General features: G+C 31.7%; 1 protein-coding gene across 1 annotated transcript in view; it reads right to left on the bottom strand.

Moving 5' to 3' along the window:
• LOC103569168 (voltage-dependent T-type calcium channel subunit alpha-1H) overlaps positions 1-19,587 on the bottom strand; it is a 209,451-nt gene extending 189,864 nt beyond the window's left edge. Inside the window, exon 1 of the mRNA XM_053736984.1 lies at positions 19,510-19,587. Coding sequence (XP_053592959.1) covers positions 19,510-19,533 — 24 coding nt within the window. The 5' untranslated portion in view covers positions 19,534-19,587. The remainder of the gene's footprint in view (positions 1-19,509) is intronic.
• Between the last annotated feature and the right edge of the window lie 3,385 nt (positions 19,588-22,972).

Here is a 22,972-nt window from a genome sequence, read left to right as displayed (position 1 = left end):
ACGCCTTACCCACTATAAGCCATTAAATCAGTGTAATTACACCACTCTTCGGCTTCAACTCGAGTTATCCCTCTAAACAAATTTGGTAGACTCGCTCACCGGTCGATGATCTTGAAGTCCTGAATCCTCGTGGCTCCACGTGGTCACTAGGGTTAATTGGCTGGCCGGCAACGACGTCTAAATAATTCCGCCAAAAACCGGAAAACTCCACCCAACAATTAAACTCGTCCTGCAGTCCTGGTGTGGCGACCAGGATTAATCGTCAACAACCCGAATTTATTTTCCGAAGTCGAAGTATTTATTAAAAAAAAAAATTAGTCACAAGCAATTTTTAGTACTCGAAGCACGTGTCAGTTAACTCGAGGTACGATCCAGAATGGCGTCGTCTGTTTTTCTTTTTAGGTTCCCGCCTTTAGTTCCGGGCTTCCTCACTTGGCGGCACGTCGATAGGGCCTCAACCAGGCAGTCATCTCCATTGTGACGGTCAGTTTCAACTTCCACTGAGACGGTCGGTCACTTCAATGTCACTCCGGTTTTTCGGGTAATTACTCGATACATGCTACTATCTGCTGTGAATTCATTTGCTCTAGCTGTTCGTGTGCCTTAACTAGGCTGTTCGAAGATGTTAGTCGTCCAGCAGGCGAAATCACGATCCGCGGTCAACTTCGGACATTTCCGCTAGCGGTAATTTCCAGAGGTCGTCATTCGGCTGAGACTAGCTGCTAACTCCTTGGGCCGTGCGATGACGGTCCGCGACTCAACCATTTCCTCTTGGGCTCTGGTGACCCGCAAACGAGTACCTATCTTACAGCTAATAAGACCAACTTAAACTACCTTAATTCCTAATTACTTGATACTATTATAACTAGGACTAATTTTGCGAGTCTCGGATCTTTCTCGTACCACGCTGCCAACTGAACGAATTAATTACTTAAAGCGACGCGGGAAAGTCATTCAAAAGTCGGGATCGGCCAAGTCAAAATACGATAGCTGTCACAATAAATATAACCTTACATTATTAAAACAATAATGTAGGAATAATAATAAAAAATTACAGATTATTAAGTAAAGTAACCACGTGTCGGCGTCGAATTCTGTAGTGAAATTTTAAAAATGTCACAATATATATATATATATATATATATATATATATTGTCACAATATATGTCACAATATATATATATATATATATATATATATATATATATATATATATATATATATATATATATATATATATATATATATATATATATATATATATATATATATATATATATTAGGGAGCTTCGTTTGAGATGACTATTTTTTTTTCCAAGTCTCGTGTCAAAATATTATTGTACACATTGAAAAAAAAAACTCTCACTAAAGATGAACTCTTAGTTTTGATTTTAAGTACTCACTCAATTGATTTGAAATTTTCTCATTTAATTTACACGTAAATTTTAAATTTTTTATTACAATTATCGATAGCTCCGCGGCATTTCAAGATATATGATCCGCCATAGGCGGAAATCACAGAGAAATATTTTCTCTTTGAAAGTGCTTGTAGCTAATTCATGTTTTGTAACCAGCCTCAACAGTAAAAAATCTTAAAGCCAATTTTTTCTCGAATGTCATGGTTTTTTTTTTATTTTATAAAGTTTCATAAAATTTTATGCAATTATATATAATTTGATAAAATTCTATGTAATTTTATAAAGTTTTTATAATTGTTATTGCGATCCCAAGAAGTTATTGGTATGAAATTTTACATATTTTTATGAAATTTTATGATATTATATGAGGTTTTATGTAATATTATAAAATTTTATAAAACTTCATGTAATTTTACTAAATTAAAGTTTTATCCTCACACGAAATGTTACAAAAGTTTATGAAATTTCCTTATACGTTAAATTTTATGAAAATTATCTCTTGGTTTCTAATTGATTTTCAAAAATATTTTTACAATTTCATAGTTCAATAAAACTACATAATTTCGTGAAATTTTATGTAATTTTAAGAATTGTTAGAAATCAAAAAAAAAAATTTTACAATACTTCTGATGTTGGTAGTAAATATGTGAAATGTTTATGATATTTTATATAATTTTGAGAAATTTTATAAAGTTTCATATAATTTTATCAGATTTCATAAAATTTTAAAAATATTTATGAAAGTTCATACCAATAAATCTTTGGAATCTTGACAACAATTATGTAAAACTTTATGCAATTTTCTGAAATTTTATAAAACCACGAAATTTTAGAAAATTCTATCAAATATAGAATATTATGAGAGACTAAATCGAAAGGTCGTAGGTTTAAGCCCAGCAGTCGCCAGGATTTTTTCGTCAATAAAAATTATAATTAGTCTGTCAGCGTAATGCCTTCACCCATTAGATCAATGTATAAGATCTAATTGCAATATTTTTTTAAAACCTATTATTTTTTTCGAAAAATCAACGGTGACTGTAGAATTTTATAAAATTCCATGAAATTTTATAAATTTTCATAACATTTAATCAGGCTATTTTCAGCATAAAATTTCATGAAATTCATTAGTGCAATTTTATGAAATTTGATAAAATTTCATGAAAAACTTTATTTTTAGGATTATATATTTTTGATGATATAGTAACCAGGATATATTATATATTTCTTTGGCCATAATTTTATCAAAAAGTAAAGAAATCTTGGATAAAACAGCGATTTCTCAAATTTTGAGGTGTTTCATTGGGTTTATCTCGAAAACTACTAGTTTTACGGTATTGTCTTAAAGAACTTTTTTTGTAGACAATAAAATTCCCTACAAAAAAGTCAGATACAATTTTGTCGTAAAGTTAGTGGTTTGCAAGTAAAATAAAAAAACCATGAATTTCGTGAAAAAATTGGCTTTAAGATTTTTTACTGTTGAGGCTGGTTACAAAACATGAATTAGCTACAAGCACTTTCAAAGAGGAAATATTCTTCTGTGATTTCCGTCTATAGTCGATCAAATATCTTGAAATGCCGCGAAGCTATAGATAATTGAAATAAAAAAATTAAAATTGACGTGTTAATTACATGGGAAAATTTCAAATTCATTTAGCGAGTACTCAAAATCAAAATTAAGAGCTCATCTTTAGTGAGCATTTTTTTTTTCCAATGTGTACAATAATATTTTGACACGGGACTTGGAAAAAAAAAATAGTCATCTCAAACGAAGTGCCCTAATATATATATATATATATATATATATATATATATATATATATATATATATATATATGGTGTTGGTAAAGCGTTGTACATAGTTATAGATATACATATGCATAAACAACGTTGTTAAACGCTGCCGGTAGATATAGATATATATCTATAGTGAGCCTATAGAACTTCAGCAAATTCCTCAAGTACTGACATCATCGCTTGGGTGAAAAATTCCCAACTTATTAACATTGTTATTTACTTAAAATATCTATAAGATATTATTCATTATTGCTTATATTTATCATTATTTCAAATAAGTAAGTAATTTTACTTTTTTTTTCATTTTGAATTATTTCTTTACCCCAGCGGTTAAAATTATTATTGAGTTTTTATTATAAATTATTTCAAAGAGAGAAAAATTTATTACTTTGAGTGTGAGTGAGGAAAAATTCCGTACTTTTCTCTCTCTCACAAGTGCTGAGAGATAATATGAAATAAAAATATTGTTATTATTTATTAATTTGAAAAATTGAAAATGAAATAATTTTTTTTTTCATGTAATATTAAAAATCGATATTATTAATTAAATCAAATTATATTTATTTTTGGTACATTGAGTTTGAGTACTCTGTTTTGATATTGCGATTATTGTGTGACAAAATAACCCCAGAGGTAAAAAAATATAACGATTTTGATTGTATTTTCGGCAATCACCAGATATTATTGTTATTAATTTAAACAAAACTACATATTGTGTAAAATTATTACTTTTACCATTGTTTATATTATTAAAACTAGGAAACCAACAGCTGTCGGCAAAAATTCAATATTTATTTTCCTCTGGATCTTTTCCTACTGCTTAATTTATTTTTCCTGATCTTATTTATTATTTATCTGTAATTGTTCATTATTTATTTTCCATTAATTCATTCGATGTTTATTTGCCTTGTCACAAGTCGCTTGCTCGGATTTTTCTTCGTAAGTTCTCCCTGAATAATTTTCGTCCGTTTTGAATAGACGGTCTGGCGCCTGCGTGCACTAACCCAGCCTGAGGAGCTGGTTCAGGTACAACAATTATTTATTATTCTTAGTTCAACGATCATTTAAATTTATTATTTTATTATTACTGGATCTCAGCGTTTATTATTATTTAATACTATTTTATTTATTTTATTTATATTTTATTTATGAGAGAGATAAAGAAATTTAAGTATTAGGATGTTCATAAGCATATGATAGAATGTGTGATTGTTGATCTTAGTGAATAGTAATGCAATTAGTGAAACTATTCAATAATATTTTATTATTACCAATTATTAATTGTGATAAATATTTGGTTATTTTTGCATTGTTATTTATAATCATTAAGCATTGTTCCATTAGTATCTCGGTATATGCGACAACTATTTAACTGGATTTACAATAGTCACTTATGATTTTATTCTATTATTTCTTGGTATTGATCATTATATGCGTTATCAATCCAATTGGTACGATGAGTAATTGGTGAATATTATTTGTTATCATTTACAAGTTAGTAATATTATGTGGAATTGTTACTGCAAGAATTTCGCGCACCTTAATTATTTATGATACAGTTTTTAAAAATCATTGATTATCATTTTAATTATTATTATTATAATTATGATTATTATTTTTTGGCGATTGCTATTTGTCCACAAGTAGTATCAATAAGGAATTATTATTTTGCGGTTATTATCTATTTACAAGTCGTATTTAGAAGAAATTATTATTTGTTTATCCGCAATGTTTACAAATTACTATTATTTTGCTTTTATGGTGATGTTAATTACACTTAATTTTTATTTGTGATTTCAAATATTATAAACAGTTGGCAAGTATTGTTTTGCGCAAGTAGAAAATTATTCATTTTATTTAATATTTAATTTTATTATTTAAATGAAACTGAGAAGCGTATGGTCACCAACCCGGCATTTAATTAGCTTTTATTTATTTAATTCATTGCTATCTTTTTCTTGCTATCCTTTTCCTAAATCTGAAACTGCTCTCCTGTATTATATTTTTTTTATTTTCATTTCATTTTTCATTTTCATTTTACTTGAATTTAAGTTGTTCGTGGTGGTACAGGAACTAGCGCTCAACTAGGTTGTCTAACCCAGCCTGAGCAGAGCTGTGTGTCCAGTGGAAATTTGAAATATCTCTAAGCGGGAATTTTGTTTTCGTTATTATTTTGTTTCAGTATTTTTACCATCGAAGGGTCATAACGGCTATTTTGCACCAACCACACTCCGCCGTGAGTTGTGGAAAATAGTAGAGAACGTTATGGGGTCAATTGTAAAACTTGAACGAGTAGCAACTGTAACACTCAGAGTCGTGTATGGGATCTACGCAAATTGGATGCTCTACAAATCTACTCTGGGATAGCGTAGTTTTAATATTTATGAATGTTTAATAATTTTATCACGTAACGATTCGAATGAAGTAATTTTAATTAGTTGTAAGTTCAAATATTTTAATTTTAAGTTTGAATTTGAATCGTTATGCGGGCATTCCGTCATTCCGCCGGTTGAGAGACAGCAGTCCGTTCACAAACTAGCACATGCGCGCAGCATGTGCGTGAGCACGTGTATGGAATAGTTTTATTTTATAATTTAAAAATATAAACAATTGATTTTTGTTAGTTTTAAGTTTTTGTTTATGATTTTCAAATATTAGGGATACGTAATCTAGTGTGACATTAGGCCCCAAATATTTTTTAATATTTTATTTTTATTAAACTTGTCATCCAGTTATTTGATGTCATTTGATGTTCGAGAAAAATATTGACCGCCGGGTTGGGGAAAAATCGATACTTGGGCTATATTCTTAACATCGACTTCATGATTTAAATTAATTAATACTGGATTTATTAGATAGAATAAAAATATAAATGTTATATAAATAAATAGTACATGCATTTAAATAATTATTTATGTATCATTCAGGTTCGGGAAAATTACCCTTATATTTTATATTTTTAATTTGAAACTAGGTCCAGGGCTAGAAAAAATAATCATAATGATAAATTGGAGCGATTATTGCGCCACGTGAGCGACGACCAACAGGTGGACAATAGGGTAATTAAAGCAGAAATATACGGGCTAGCATTGTGCGTGGACGCTGTCGGTGAAAATAAATTATACATACATTTTGGGTACGTTTTTCTACTTTGTTAAGGCTGTTCTAGTTTTTGTTTATAAAAATTCACCGGGTGAATTTCCTGATATTTGGAATTTCTGAGCTGGAGATAACTAAGAGTAAGTTCCCTGGATTTTTTTTCGTCGCACTATTCACACACGTGAATTTTACACCGCGGCGACTAACAACTACCGGGGGAGGTTATCACGTGAAAATATAAATGGCGAAAGAAATCCAAAGTACTTACTCATAAATAATCTCCAGACAATCAAAATAATATAAGTTAAAAAATATACGTTAATTCACCGGATGAATGAAGAACTATAATCTTTAGCAGAAAATAATAAAACGCAATTATGCACAATTTTACTCAGAGGAAAACGTCCGTGCACAATAACTGCCCGTATCTTTCTGATTTAATTACTCTATCCTCCACCTGTTGTTCCCAAGTAGACCATCATCGCTAGATTGTTTAAAATTTTTTAACAATTTCGTTTAGAGAGATCGTATTTCTAGAAACGGATTTTTCTATACAGTTCTAATTAAAGTGTATCATTAAAAATCGTTTCAGGTTATTTATAGTCCAAACAAGCCCAGAATCATTGATTTAGATTGATAAATTTTAATTATTATTTAAAAACAGTGGGTGTCAATAGTCGGTACATAAAAATTCGAGTGTCAACTAGCGACAAGCCACAAACTAAAGTAACTTAACCTCCATACCATACATATCGAAATATTTATGTTATTATCCTGTCGAGTAATTTCATAATAAATAAAATATTGAATAAAAATGGTCGAAGCAAGAACAGCTTCTTCAAATTTATAAAAAAATAAAACTGTATCCTAGATGAATTTTTCATTGAAATTGTCGTATGTTGTCGTTTTTAATTAAAATATATATAATCAATTTGAATTTAATTAACGGTGATTTTTAATCATTTCTTATAAACTGCTGCGCATGCGCATTAGACCTAACAATAATGGGGTTCATTGTATGTCAATAGTTGGCTCTGATACTATTTTACCCTGTCAATAATACCTACACTCGACTTGTTGGTTTTAAATTAATATATTTTTATCCGATTTATTGCTATTTAAATTAATTAATTTAAATATACAAGTAGAGATATCACTTCAAATGTCTAATACAGAAAAAGTAGATTATATTAATTCCAAAAACGATAGAAAAATTCAAACAATCACAGACATTCTCATAGTGTCAATAACGGGGGCTTTTGTGGTACCTCTAATGATGATTGAAAATAACAAAAAAATTCTTAGCAATAAATTTTCAATTATCTTTACAATAAATTGTATCATTCAGGATGATTATAAATTAAGTAACTTATTCACGCCAGGATGTGATTCGAGCACGTGAATTTCCTACCATGGCAACCAACAACTACCGGGGTGAGGGGGGGGGTTAACAAGTGAAAATGCTGCGAGACAATTGCAAAGTACTTACTCTATGATGTTTCCAGTAATTAAACAATCAAATCCAAGGAATAGTCGCACAAATCACATGGTGAATTTAACAATTTCGTTAACTTTAGATATCACACGAAATAAAACGTATCAACGACGTATAAACAAATTTTCTTATACGACTGCGTCTACCCGCAACCAGTCTCCGTATCAATCTAATTAGTTTTTGGCCCATCTACCTGTTGGTCGCCCATAAAGCGTGACGATCGCCCTTAAATATTATTATTTGGTCCTGGGCCTCCAATTTAAATTGAATAAAAAAAATTATGAAAATGCCTCCCTTCAGCCTGAATGATACATATATAATTAATTCAATATAACTAATATTTCTTCATCCAAAATTTCAATTTTTATACTATACAATTAGTTAAGTAATAATTATTTCGAATCATTTGATCAGCGTCGATAGTGTAGAGAAAATATTGATATTTCCCCTACCCGGCGGTCAATGCTTCCCAGTACGATACCCGGCTGTGAATTTTTATTAAAATAAAATATTAAATATTTGTTCGGGCATATCGTAATTGAATATTATACCACTTAAATACCGCAAAATCAAAAATATAAGCATAAAAGATATAAATATTGATGATCATTATTTTTAAATTATAAATTAAAATTAATTCACCCATGTGCTCACCCAAACGCTGTACGCATGCGTCAGTTTGCGAGCAGACAGCTGTCTCAACGCCAGCGTGATGTGGAAATGCCCGCGTAACGACTTAAGTTCAAACTTAAACTTAAATATTTATGCTTACAACCTAATTAATTATATATAATTAAGTCATTACGTGACAAAGTTCTGACAAAAAAAATCATAGAACTTTTGTTTTGTTTTTTACTTTAGTATAAAAGCAAAGGCATTTTATATAATTCTTTGTACCGAAAATAAAGCAGTAAGTCACATTCGATTATTCAAACTGCAAGTATGCAAAACTTTCAAAACACCTCTTTGCAGTCTAAACTTTGAGGGGTGTTTTTATCCCCTAGATATGTTTTTTCGCAGCTAGGAAATACTACGTGTTCCTTACATGTTGACGGACAATACCAAGTCTTAGTTCTGTTTTGGATGTTAATGAGATCTATGAGATGCAGGTAACCAAGCCTCTTGCTTAATAGTAAGTGTTTACATTCTGTACAGCAACAAGAGCTGTGCTAAGAAATTTTCATACTCCTCTAACTACTAAGGGTGACTACTTTAACTGTAACCAGTTACATGATTTATGTACTGTGGAGCTGACGACTCGTTTCTGTTTGAAAAGTAATAGTTCTTGTTAAACAATGACTCACTCTTGTTCTAGTATGAATGAGTTATGTTACAATGTATTTTTTCGCTTTTTTTTGTTAATTGCGATGCAGAACAGTCATCAGCACTATCTATTTTTTCGTGTAGATACGTGAAATCTCCTCTCTATTCCATAAAAATCATTTTCTATAAGATTAATAATAAAACTTTTGGCATAATTTATAATTTATTGTACCTTATTTTTTTTTTTTTTAAATAAGTAACTTTGTTCGCGTAAACACTTTCGAAGATTTTGCAAATTTCCATTAATTGAGGTGAACCAATAGAACAAATTGAAAAATATCATAATTATGAATGTCATTTAATTATAAAACCATTTATCTCGAATATTTGCTGACATCCAAGATGTTAACGACTTTAAGTTCATATATTCTTTAAAGTAAGAATTTTAAGATGCAAGATATCTCATTTTTTTTTTTTTTATAAAACTAAACTTCTTTAAAAAATGACTATTTACTTTTTTTCCTTAAGTCAGTCGTTTTTAAGTTAACAGCAAAATACCTTGGATTTGATTGAAAATTTAGCTTTAATGCCTCACATAAAAGCTACAATTTAACTCAGCAATAAGCAGATACTAGCTCTTTTGCAGAATATATAGTCCTTTTTTAATGAAATTTTAAATCAATACGGTATATTAATATGGGTCTAAGATTCATTCATTTTATAGTAAGTTTTTATAGTTCATTATGAATTTATTGGATTGATGAATACACTCTGAGGCAAACTTGGCTGACAGAAATTCACATTGCACCGATAATAAAAATAGATGTTTATTCTTCAAGCTTTATCTAATAATTGAGTAAATTCTAAACTTGTAAATTTGTGTATTAGTAAGAAACGAAAATTAAAATGTTAATTAAGTGGGAATAATTAGCAATAGCAGTAGGGAGTATAAGGGAGTCGCATTTTGAATGAGCATAAGTATGTAGGCGTGAGAAAGAGAGGCTTACAAGTCCGCTAAAGATCAGAAGTCTAGGCTGGTACCAATGGGCTGACCAGTAAGAAAATTGAAGGAACACTCAATCTGTCGTCGACATAAAAGGTCATACGCTAGTACGCGCACTGTTGACCACGTAACATAACCAACCAGGGTTATTCCGGGTAGGATGTGACTAGTCGTCCGGAAGTGAAAATTCTAAATGCTCGTCCGTCAGTCCTCAATTAGAATTAAGTAGAAGTGACTCTAGACCGAAAACGCCCGAGGATGTGCGGAGAGCAAGTAATTATAAACGGGAACCGGAACGAGAAACGACATTGTGACTGGAACGACCGGACCGAACGGACTTAGTCTATACAAGAGTAGAAGCCAACAACTGAGGAGACGCCGACACTCAGACGCTGAATGTATTATCAGCAGGTTGAAGGAGAGAACGGGTAGTGGAGACAACTATTAGAGTGAGAGAAAGGAAGGAGCCAGTGAACGAGACAAAGACAATAATTCGTAGATACGAGACAAGGCCAGAATGAAAAGCACAACGAGGACTGACTGGAAAAATTTAATTGTTATCAAGGTATTTATTTAAAATTATTTCAGGCAGGAAGCCGGAAAATTTTACTAAATACATAGTCCATAAGTTTATAAATCATACGTCCGATATTGTAGCGTCTAAATTGATCGTTCGTGAGTTAAAATACTTGGAAATTAAAATTACTTCGTAAATTAAAATTAATTGAATTAATCAAGTTACATAAAATAAACAATTAATTAACTCCAGGCAGGTTGCGGGAGCTATTTTGCGCAGAGAATATTTCCCGGCAGGTAGCCGGAGAAACTTTCCAGGTTAAGCGTGTAACTCACGTACTGGAAATATTCGTTAATCTAGTCATCATTGCTAGTCAATAATATTAATTAATTATAATCAAATTAACTGAAAGTAATAATAAATAAAATTAATCATTTCGGTAATAATTATAAACGTCTTGCGGTTATGGTCACAGATAATAATTAGATTAAGTGAAGTTAAATTACTTAATAAAGACAATAATTAATTAGAAGAATTGATTAAGGAAAAGCATTATTCGAACAAAAATAAAAAAAAATATTGTGATAAAAGTACCTGAGAGAGAAAGAGGCCACGTAAGAAAACGTGAAAATTGTGATGGGTAAACTTTGGGCTCTAAAGATTTTGGGTGAAAATGTTAGTGATATAATAGAGCACAAAGCCACAGATTATTGAGTTGAAATAAATAAGTGATAAAAAAAAAGGGAATTAATGGTAATTATAAGGGAAATTAATTTTAAATAATAAATTAATTAATAATTATATATTTCTTCCAAATTAATGAATTAATTTATTGGCGGGAAAATTTATTTCAAACTCAGTGTGTGTGTTGAATAAGTCCAGGGAATCGTATGAGTATGTGAGTGAAATAAATCAGGTAAATGGTTAAGTTTATTGTAATATTGATTAAGGTTCGCGAAGGTAAAGAAATTTTAATGTAGTTAAAAAAATGCCAGAGGTAGTTGGCTTAGTTAAGGTTTAGGAAATCGTCAAAGGTAGTTGACGAGAATTAGTTTTAAAATCGCCAAAGGTAGTTGACGTTAGTTATAAGTGATGAAAGGTTAATAAGGTCAAAAGGCAATAAGGTTAATAAAGTTATAAGGTATATAGATAAAATAAAGGTATATGAGGTTTAATAACGTTTTAAGGTCAAAAGGTTTATAAGGTTCATAAGGTATATAAGGTTGATACGATACAAGGTTTATGAAGGTATAAAAAGGTTTATAAGGTTTGTTGAATAAAAGGTTGAAATAGGTAATTAAATATATTTAAATTATTTATAGATTATACTTCCTATTCCGTCTCTTATAATTAAATAAAATTACACTGACCCTGATGATCTAAGATCCGTCGCTGGGAGGCCATTATCACTTCCAGTGGCGCCCTTGAGAAAAGAAAACCAGAGTAAGAGCATAGCCCTATTATAAGAGAATAAAGGAAAGATGACTCGAGACGAAATGAGGATACAATGTAATGTTCGGTGACGAAAACTTGAGCCTAATGCAAACAGAATGCTTGAAAACTATTTACACCTAGGTAGGAGACTCAATGATAAATGTTCATTGAGGAGTGTAGATATAATTTTTCGCCAGATAGGTCCTAAGTTGTAAAATATATATATATATATATATATATATATATATATATATATATATATATATATATATATATATATATTGTGACAGGGTAAATTTTAGTAAACATAATTAGTTAAATAAATTTGAATTTGAATTTCGTTCCCGCCAATAACCGGCCAACGACCTCGTAAGTTACGAGTAGTGATGCGACTAGTCACCGGGTGTCGCATGGATCACTAAGGCCCGTCCGTCCGTCATTTCCTTAGTCTAAGAAAGTGGGAATAGGTTTCCGGAGTAGTGAACGGGAGTGAAACGATATAATGGACTGCGGAACGAAAAACGAGCAGAGTTGTCCAGACGACGAGAACTACGGTCGCAATTTTAATATCCTCCAGGTAATTATATACGTCCGTTCACGTTTCACGTGGAACGAGGCGATTTATTAATTAATATTGTAACGTAATTCTTTTTAGCTTACCACTTAGATAACTCGATTAAACGTATGGAAAATTTACACGTAACTTATACTCAATAAATTTCCTCCAATATTCAAACTCAAAATACACAAATCGGGCTACGTTACACTTCGCCCACCGATCACTCCTCTCATTTCCTCCAGATCCTGACGGGCGCCAGCCGACTTTTATTTCCCCGGTATCGGCAACCGGTCTAAACGTACACGTAAATTAAAATCTATTAGCTAAATCCTTCGGAGATGAGAGAAATGAACGGTGGTAGCGGCAGGTCCTGGTGCGCTCAGTATGCTAGGTTGTGGAGAGAGGGTCGCGGTTCTTTTTACGCGGAAGAAGCCGAGTAATTAAAATTAAATTAAACAAAATAAAGTAAAGAAGACTACATAAAATATCGTAAAGAGGACGCGAGAGCGACGCGAAGGGCCCAATCGGCTCGCGGTCGAGTACTCTCGGTCCCTCAGACAAATAAATACCTGGATATGACATCAGGAACCTCTCGTGGACGACGAATCACAAAACTCAACACTATTCTAGATAATAATGAAATTAAAATAAATAATGCGGTAACTCAAGACGGCAAAATCACGACAAACGGCTCCAAAACTCAACAAATAGAGCCACAAGCTCCAACGACATCAGCCTAGGGTGTGGTCGAGGCCTACCTTTGGGGCTCTCCGACTCACAACCACTCGCTACAAGACTCCAAGCTCGACTACTGGGTCGACTCATACTCGAGCGTCTCCAAAGTCCAACTCTCGGACACCATGGTCAGTTCTCCACTCCCGTGCTCTCATCTCCTATTCTAATCATGTCTCCTCTCTACTACTCCCAGTCACTCTCACATTCTCGCCTGTCCATCCATTCTTCCCCCACCGCATACAAGCCGCGGACTCGCGGGTCTTCCCGCGGTGTCACTCCCCGTGATATCCGGAGTTAGCGAACCTTTGGCTTCCTCGAGCATCGCAAACGAGGCCTGCCATTCCCAAATAAACGTAAACGTACCCCAGCTAACTCCGGGTACCAACTCGTAGGGGCGGCGACATCTCAGTCGCTCCTCCGCGATCACCACGTCAACCCCGAGAGCTAGGCCTAGGCCCAGTCGTCATCACTGGTCGGGAGGCACGGTATTTTTGGCCACTATCCGCAACACAGCTAGACATCCCTCGTTGAATCCACGCTCCACCACACAGACGCTCCAACACCGACAACATAACGTACCCATACTCGTACTCTCCACACACTTACTTCCCCGCACACGTACTCCATACTCTCTACTCACTATTTCCTACACTCAACTCAACACACGTATTAACTCTATCACTTTCTAACACACAGACTCACGCTTACTCCCCTTCTACTCCATCTCCTCGGCAATGTAACGTCACAATATTTAACTGGTTAACTGATTATTAGGCCTTTAGGCCGATAATTATAATAATCAATAATTTAATAAAATACTAATGCGTATTGATTATTGACAGATTACAATTACGAGCTGAGAGACGAGAGAGTACGGGGAGATTTTAAGCAGGGAGAAAAGGCTAGAGAAGTAGACGACTGGATTCGAACCACGACTCATCTTGGTCATTGGAGTTTTCTGGAGGTAAAATTTATAATTGATTAAGGCCTCTGATTTAATTATTAGAGGGCCGAATTAATTATAAATAAATTACTTAACATCTTCCTGCTAGCCTCGTGAAATTAGATTGGTATCTCAAGGCCCGTCGGCTAGTTTAACCACGCTTCTCGTAATTTCCGTAAAATCTTTGCCGTGTACTCGTTGTTCTGTAGTAACTCAAAATTTATTCTGTCACGTAACGATTCAAATTATTTGACTTTATTTAGTTTTAAGTTAATTATTTTAATTATATATTTGAATTTGAATCGTTACGCGGGCATTCCGCCATTTCGCCGATGAGACGGCAGTCCGTGCACGGTGCTTGCGCATGCGCGAAGGGTATGAGAGAGCACATGTGTGATTTGATTTTATTTTTTATAATTTATGATTTGAAACACAAACGCTTGACTTTTGTTTATTTTAAGTATTTATTTATAATTTTGAATTAGTTGGGATGCATAATCCAGCGTTATATTATGCCCCAACAATTGTTATCATATTGTTTCATTTAAGCTTGTCATCCGACTGAGGATGTCAAGTGATGTTTATTATTTGGGCTATTATCATTTAATTTGTTATCCGATACTAAAGATATAGATAAACAGTTCATATATTTAATTAATTAATTATGTATCATTCAGATGTCCGATAATTTATTTGTATATTTTATATTTTGAATTTAAGTAAGGCCCAGGGCTGACAAAAGTAATTAAAATAAAAATTAAGGGCGACGGTGGTGCCATGTGTGCGACAACCAACAGGTGGAGGTTTAGATAATTAAGTTAGAAAGATACGGACGAGCACTGTGTGTAGACGCTGTGTAGTGCAACGCAGTTATTACGTTACATTTCTTTTGCAATAAAGTTGTTCGTTGGTTCAAATTAGTAAAGTACACCGGGTGAATTTAGTTGAAATTTACAGCAGTAAATATATCATTTTTTTTGGTCATTGGAAACCGTGAATTTCGAGTAAGTACTTTGAATTCCTTTCACGGCATTTATTTTTCATGTGATAACCTCCCCCGATAGTTGTTAATCGCCGCGGTGAGGAAAGTTAATTAATTTATAATTGATATTGGATGATACATGATTTCTATTGTTTATAATTATCTTTAATTATTGTTATCGTTTATTGCTGGTGAATTCATCCTGATATTATAACATATATATATATATATATATATATATATATATATATATATATATATATATATATATATATATATATATATATATATAAGAGTTGAGTGCAGCGTTGGGAGAGCGTTGCCGGTATACCTGTATATACACGTACAGTATATATAGCTATAGAACGCATACGATGCTTGAATAAATTCCTCAAGCACTGATGTCAGCACTCGGATGAAAGAAATTCCCGAATTATTATAATTATTATTTTTTATTTAAAATATCTGTGCGATATCATCAATTATTATTTCTATTTATTATTATTTAAAATAATTAAGTAACTTTATTGTCTATGATTTGTTTATTTACGTACCCCAGCGGTAAACATTATTAATGAGGTTTTTATACTAAAAATTATAATTTAACTTTATATTTTATAAATTATAAATTAGTAATACTGAGGAATTTATCTTTTGAGTGTGAGTGAGAATAACTTCCGTGTCTTTCTCTCTCTCACCAGTGCTGAGAGAGTAAAATAAAATAAAGGGATTATTATTATTTATTATATTCGACGTATTAATTATATATTGTATTATATAATTATATATATATTATTATATTATATTTTTTTTATAATCACCAAGTATTATTTTTGTTCTAAGTTATCTGAAATTAAACATTGTGTAAAATATTGATAAAATTTATATTGATTATATAAATTAAATACTCGGAAACCAACAGCTATTGGGGAAAATTTAATATTTATTTTCCTGGATCTTTCCCTACTGTCTCATTCTACTTTTCTGATTTATTTATTATTTGTAATATAATTATTTATTATATATTTACTATTTTTCTTTTTCTTATTATTATTCATTTTATTTTTCTCAATTGCTTGTCCGCTTTGTCGTGAGTCACTTGCTCGGATTTTCCCTCGCAGATTTTTCCCCTGAATTAAGTTTTGCCCGTTTTGGGATAAACGGTCTGGCGCCTGCGTGCACTAACCCAGCCTGGGGAGCTGGTTCAGGCACACCAAGAATTTATTATTTATAATTTCATTATTGTCTAAAACTTATCATTTATTTAAATTTGAAAATATTCAAAAGATTTGGAAATATTTAAAATCATTTAGTAATATTATTATTATTTTAACACGTGGGTGACCGCATACGGTTTACCGGTTGATCCGCGTCTCCGTCGCGGAAATTAATTACGGTATACGTTATAATTCTATTCGAGGCCTCTCGGCTGGAATAAAATAAATTTTTCCGCGTAAATTATTCAATAATTAAATTCAATTAAATTCAATATTTTAATAAAAGTATTCAGGCCTGTCGGCTGCTCTAGACAAAAGTTGTCCGCGTGTAAGATCGTAATTTCAGGCCTTGCGACGCCAATTCACCGGCCGAATGTTCTAGTCAATTTTAAACGTAATTCTAGTCGTAAAAATTAGTCATAAAATAATTGTAAAATTATGTTAAAATAATTCCAATTAAAATTATAAAATCGGAAATCCGAATTTGAAGACGCTAGAAAATTTACGATAAAATTGTGTCGAGTACGAAGTTAAGAACGGATTATTTTGTCAGTAAATTAAGTTGAGTGGTGAAAGCGTAATGAGAATATTTATTAGTAAATTTAGGAAATTAAGTAAATAGATTTTGGAAATGAATATTAATGGGTAATTTATCAGTGAAAAATTAGTTAATTAATAATTAAATTAACACCAAAATTAATTAATTAATAAATATAAATGAATTAAATAAGTCAGTGAAAATTAATAAAAATTGATACTTGTGGAAACGTTATACTGAAAATTTTATTAGTGAAATCTTTATATTAAAATATCAAGTTTAATAATTGGTTAAATGAAAATGACGTCATGAAATAAATAAAGTAAAGTAGAGTCAGTAAATTTTAAGTAAAGGAAAACTGTGTCTGTGATTTAGGTCCAGTGGACATGTTTAGTTATTTTAAATAATTATACATCCAGGGGATGGTTTTTAAATTAAAATTAAGGTTTACCGTCCAGGGGACGAGTTATTAGGTTAAGGTCAATGTCCAGGGGACAATATTAAGGTTTACCGTCCAGGGGACGAGATAATTAACGTGGATGTGTGGGTGTGGAAACCCGTCCAGGGGACGAGGAAATTAGTTTGTCATAAGTAACCGTCCAGGGGACGAGAAAATTTAGTTTGCCATAAGTAACCGTCCAGGGGACGAGGAAAATATTAGTTTGTCATAAGAAAATTTAGTTTGTCATAAGTAATGTCCAGGGGACACAGTAGTTTGTCATAAGTATATTAGTTTGCCATAAGAAATAATTATTGTCACAAGATTGATAAAATAAAGCAAGGTGCTTAAAATAATAAAATTTGGATTAACATTATTTCAGCCTACTCTAAGATTCCTCTTCTCACTCACAAAATATTAGAAACGACCCTGAGTAAATAATTAATTTAATTTAATAAAAATAAAATCCTACAACATCCGGTTCTGGAAGGCCGAGTCCATCTTCCAGTGGCACCCTAATATTCGACTATAATACTAGGTGCGACCAGACTTGGCAAGAATAATCTCTCTGTCATAATATATATATATATATATATATATATATATATATATATATATATATATATATATATAAATATATATATATATTTCGGTCCCATACAAAAATTAGGTTGTGTCATACAAAAAAAAAATCGTGTTAAAACTTCAGCTCAATATGTCTATTTTTCAGTTAGCGCTCGCGTGAATAAGAATTTTCATACTGTTCAGTCACGAGCTTGATTAATTTAAATCAAGCTTCGTGCGTTTCCGCTCGGTTCGGGAGAAGCCGAGCTCGCTACTGACTAAAGGTCAGAATAGTGCTGGGTCACTCGCTATTTGGGCCCGGCACATACAATTTCTAACTTAGGATCGTGTCAAGACGTCCTGAGAACCCGCTCCAAGCTGACAAACCACAAAATTCGTTTTATATTGGTGAGCCTATGAGATAGTTAGCTATCAACTGATACCTGTTGGCGCGCTTTTAAGCCAATAGGAAAATTCATTATATGCAGCAAAGCTGCCACGTCGACACCAAGCTTCTCGACGATTCAACAACGCTACCATTATTCATTTTACAACTACCTGTCTAACCGCTTCGCTCAGAGATTCTACAACGTGTCTTTGCTACGTGCAACCTCGTGCTTTAACCGCTTCGCTTATTATCCTTGTGTAATATAAAATAAAATCACTACGCTAAATTATCCTCAATATTTAGACATTACATCAAGGCTGCTATTTATTGAGAATAAATAAATTGTTCTTGTGACAATAATTAATTGTTAATTAATTATCAGTGAATTAACCGCTACTGACCACGTGTCAATTTTGTACGTGAATAAGATAACTGAGTTGCATTTGCTATCGCGTATAATTTATCTAGTCGCATTCGCTCTTGTATATAATTCTCATAATTTTAAGTGTAAATAAGTGTAAATAAATCTATAATTTATTTAGTGACAAAATCTGTGTGATTTTTAATTGTTTAACCAACTTCGCCTAAACCAGATCCATTTAGTTTATTCGCTCACTTTACACATACCATATTAAGAATCGTTACAAATTTTTCTGCCTCAATATGTACCTGAAATCTTTATTCGGCCATAAGCTCAGCAATGAACAAGTACTCTTTAAAAAAAAATTTAAAGAATTCAAAGTTGGTTCACTAACAAGGGAAAAAAAAAACTTCAGTTTAAATGAAAGTTTCTTCAATATCTCTAACGCGTGACAAAAAAATATCTGAAGAATAGTATAATTCATATAAACAATCACATTATAATAGTTTACTATTCTTCCAACAAATAGAACCAATATTCAACATTTTTATATGGACGGGGTATATCTGTATAACAATCAGCGGAGATCATCCCTTGGTTTCCGCTTTCATTTTTTATAGCCTTTAGTTTCTCTACCAGTCAGCTTTTCTATTCAGAGTTATATTATCTGTGGTTATTTTATAACGAAACCTTCGTTACATTCTCATGAAAATAATAATACACAATGTAAAAATTAATTTGATGATTAATAAATACAAACCTGATTATGGTATTCGATTCCCATGCTAAGCGTGTTGATAAGAATAGCAAAAAGTATCCCATGTCGAAACAACTTACACTCCACCAGTTCCTTCGTACAGTGCCTCAGAATGTTCATAACTTGAATATTTATACGTCTTAAAGATTGTAATATTTTCAACATATGTAGTTCACTGATGACTGAGGAATTATGCTTGAACACTAACACCAGATTATGAACATCATTGTAGTGAGCAGATATCTGAAAATGAGACAATATGATTGAATGTTTTAGAGTTCAATTTTTATTTTCAATTTTTGTCTTCTTACGATACAAAAGAAGTAACCACATCCTAGATGACCTGTAGGAAGTGCAGCATTAAAAGCAGCAGTCAATGCAAGCAATTCTTGACACATTGGTGTGTTTTTGATCTTTAACTTCTTCTGAAATAAAATTACAAGAATTTGTCAAGTCGACATTCCGGAAAAATCAAATAACACATTTTCTCGTTTCTTTGTTACGGTAAATTCGCAGCATCGCTCTGTCATCGAGAAAGACATATGCAGTCAAAAATTTTTCGGTTGTATCTTTTTTTGAATAATGAATGTTCATGAACGGATAGATAAATATGAAATTAAATAAAGTAGATTAAATATTGTAATTATTGGAGGCGTTCTAGTTAATCGGACGGATTTATTAATATTCAAACATAATAACAAGTGTCATTTTTTAAATAAGACTCAAAATATACACTAACGCACAAAATTAAAGGAACATAAAAATTTTATACATTTTTTAGTAATTTTTGGAAGGCTGTAACTTTGCGAAAAATAATCGTATCGAGATTTAAAAAAAAGCATTTTATAGCTTGAAATCTCTAGTTTCGGTGCATTTTTATAAAAATTTTTTAAAAGGTCTAGCTATTACGCTAACGTGAGAAATACCGCGAGACAAAAAATTTCTAAAATTTTTTTTTTTCCAAAGAGCCCACGGACCGTAAAAAAATTTTGTCAACTAAACCAATGCTTAGGTCATTTGGCAAATTTATTCAGCTTCAATTTGGCTTTTTTTTTTTAACCTCGTAGGACAATTTGTCGCAGAGATATCAGCCTTCAAACAAAAAATGATTCTTTTGGCTTTGATCATCGATATTTCAGGTGCCAATGATTGCATAGTAAATTTGAGGGCGGCGTTAGAAACTCGAATGAATTCTCTACAAGACCCGTTCATCATTTTTTGGAAAAAACTTTTTTTTTTTATTTTTAACATCCTTTAGACGTAAGTACAAAAAATGACTATTTTTTGTTTTTTAGTAAATCAACCGCTACTCTGCAAATGTCGATAAAAAAAAATATTGTTGCCAGGGACTTTTTCAGCTTAATGTACCCCTAATAACCCTATAATTAAAACTTGTTTTTTGGGGTCGAAAATATTTTTTTTGGTCAGGATACAAGATTTGGCTGAGCTGGAAACCTGATAATTGTTAATTGAAATTCAATTCGAAATAAATTGTTGACATGTGGCTTGATAGTTGGTTACGATTCTTGAATGTTGAGAATTGTTGATGCAATTAAGCAAAGGGGTTTACTTATACTGGGTAATTGACAATATGTCTGAATATACTTCTTTATATGACGAAAGTTATTCAAAAGTGAGTAATACAATTTAAATCAGCAATAATATTCAATGGAAATAATTTAAGTATTTCAGTTATTTGTAATATTAAATAAAAGCATTAGAAAACAAAATTATCTTTGTTTAAAATAATTCTATTTTAATTGTATAAAATCTAAATTTGATTTTAAATAACTTGTTCAAAAAATTGAGAAATTTAATATTTTACATAATAAGATTATACGTAATCAAAAGCTTGATAAATCATGGGCATAGACGACTGATGCGGCGGTTTTTATACGTGCCACAATAGGTGAGTCGTAGCTTGTGTGACCTAGATTTGATTTTGCTTGTTACTGAAAGATACAATAGTAAACTGAAGCTCTAGTAATTAGATCGAAATAAGACAGGGTTACTAAACAAGTCGTATAGCTGAGTTACTTGCGAGAAGTGGCGTAAAAAAGACGTACTTGCCGATCTTAAGTAGAAACATATAGAACAATGACAATGACTCAAAAATCGACGATGATCGTTTCTATGGGTGAAAGAAGGAGATTCGACCCCATGTTATTAGATAGGGTTAATTTTAGTCTGTTAATTACGGGTAATTGATTAGATTTATGGTCTAGGTGTTTATTGATTATTGATCCTCTTCTCATTATCTTTCGATTGATCGTAGTCATTTCTTTCTGTCACTTGTGTTTCAAATGTCATACCTATTTTTAATCACAATATTCAATAGATTGCAATTATTATGAGGTTAATAGATGAAGGTGCACTAGTGAATTATTATGGTTATTTTGGTTAATCATTATTAAAATTATTTGTTGAGTTCTTGAAGACAGCAGTTAGCCGCTGATGAATGTGTTAGAGAGAGAAGATTTTAAGAGATAAATAAAGAATCAATGTTATTAGATAAACCTTATTTAAGGTCGTTAATTACGGGTTATTACTTAGGTTTAAGGTATGGGTGTTAAATAATTAGTAACCCTCATTGAAAAATTGATTCAAAAGGATTGAAAACAAAAAATTCAATACTTCGAAGTAATTTCGAATACTTTGAATCCCTCAAGTTTTGAAGAATCGAATTCCCACGAATTGTTTTTGATCACCCGTCCCTAACAAATTCGAAACGATTAAAAAGAATTGATGAAACTAAACTGATATTAATCGCTAAATAATAATTTGAATTTCGCGTTCATTGAGAGATTTAAAACGACTTAAAGAAATTCATATTTTTTTTAATATCTTCGAATTTTTTTTAATCGCTAAATAATAGTCTAATTTCTAAATCATTGAAGGATTAGAGACAATCTGCAGAGATTTGATTTTTTGAGTAGCTTCGAATTCTTTCCACTTTAAATAGCTTTAAACATTTTATAATCGTTGAGGTAAATTCAAAAGTATTGAAAATTGGCCATTTTAAATCGCTTTAGACACTTTCAAATCGCTTGGGAGAATTCAAAAGCATTTGTCACGATATTTAAATATCACGGCAGTCTCACATCAGGTCGGTGAGCAACAGATGGCAGCACACGCTGCTCACACGTCTCTCCACTCATTAATTTTATGATTATTTTGTTTATATGTAAAATTTAATTTAATTTATTACACTACTTGTACTTAATTAATTTATTAGGTGAAAACTGCGAAGAATTCAGCAAAAATTACTGATCATGTTGATCTTACAAGTAGATTTTATGAAGCTGGGGAGATAATTATTCATTTTATTTATATGCTTGTAGCTATTGGGGTTGGTCGGAGCATGCGCGGCGACGCAACAGTTGTCATCAACAAGTTTATTGTATTATAAATTAATTTAGATTTATCATGCATAAATCATTCATTGATTTAGCAATTTATAATACTG

Source organism: Microplitis demolitor, chromosome 2, assembly GCF_026212275.2.
Source record: "Microplitis demolitor isolate Queensland-Clemson2020A chromosome 2, iyMicDemo2.1a, whole genome shotgun sequence".
Classification (NCBI taxonomy): Eukaryota; Metazoa; Arthropoda; class Insecta; order Hymenoptera; family Braconidae; genus Microplitis; species Microplitis demolitor.
The sequence above is the reverse complement of the archived record's forward strand: the minus strand, read 5'-3'. Positions and strand labels throughout refer to the sequence as shown.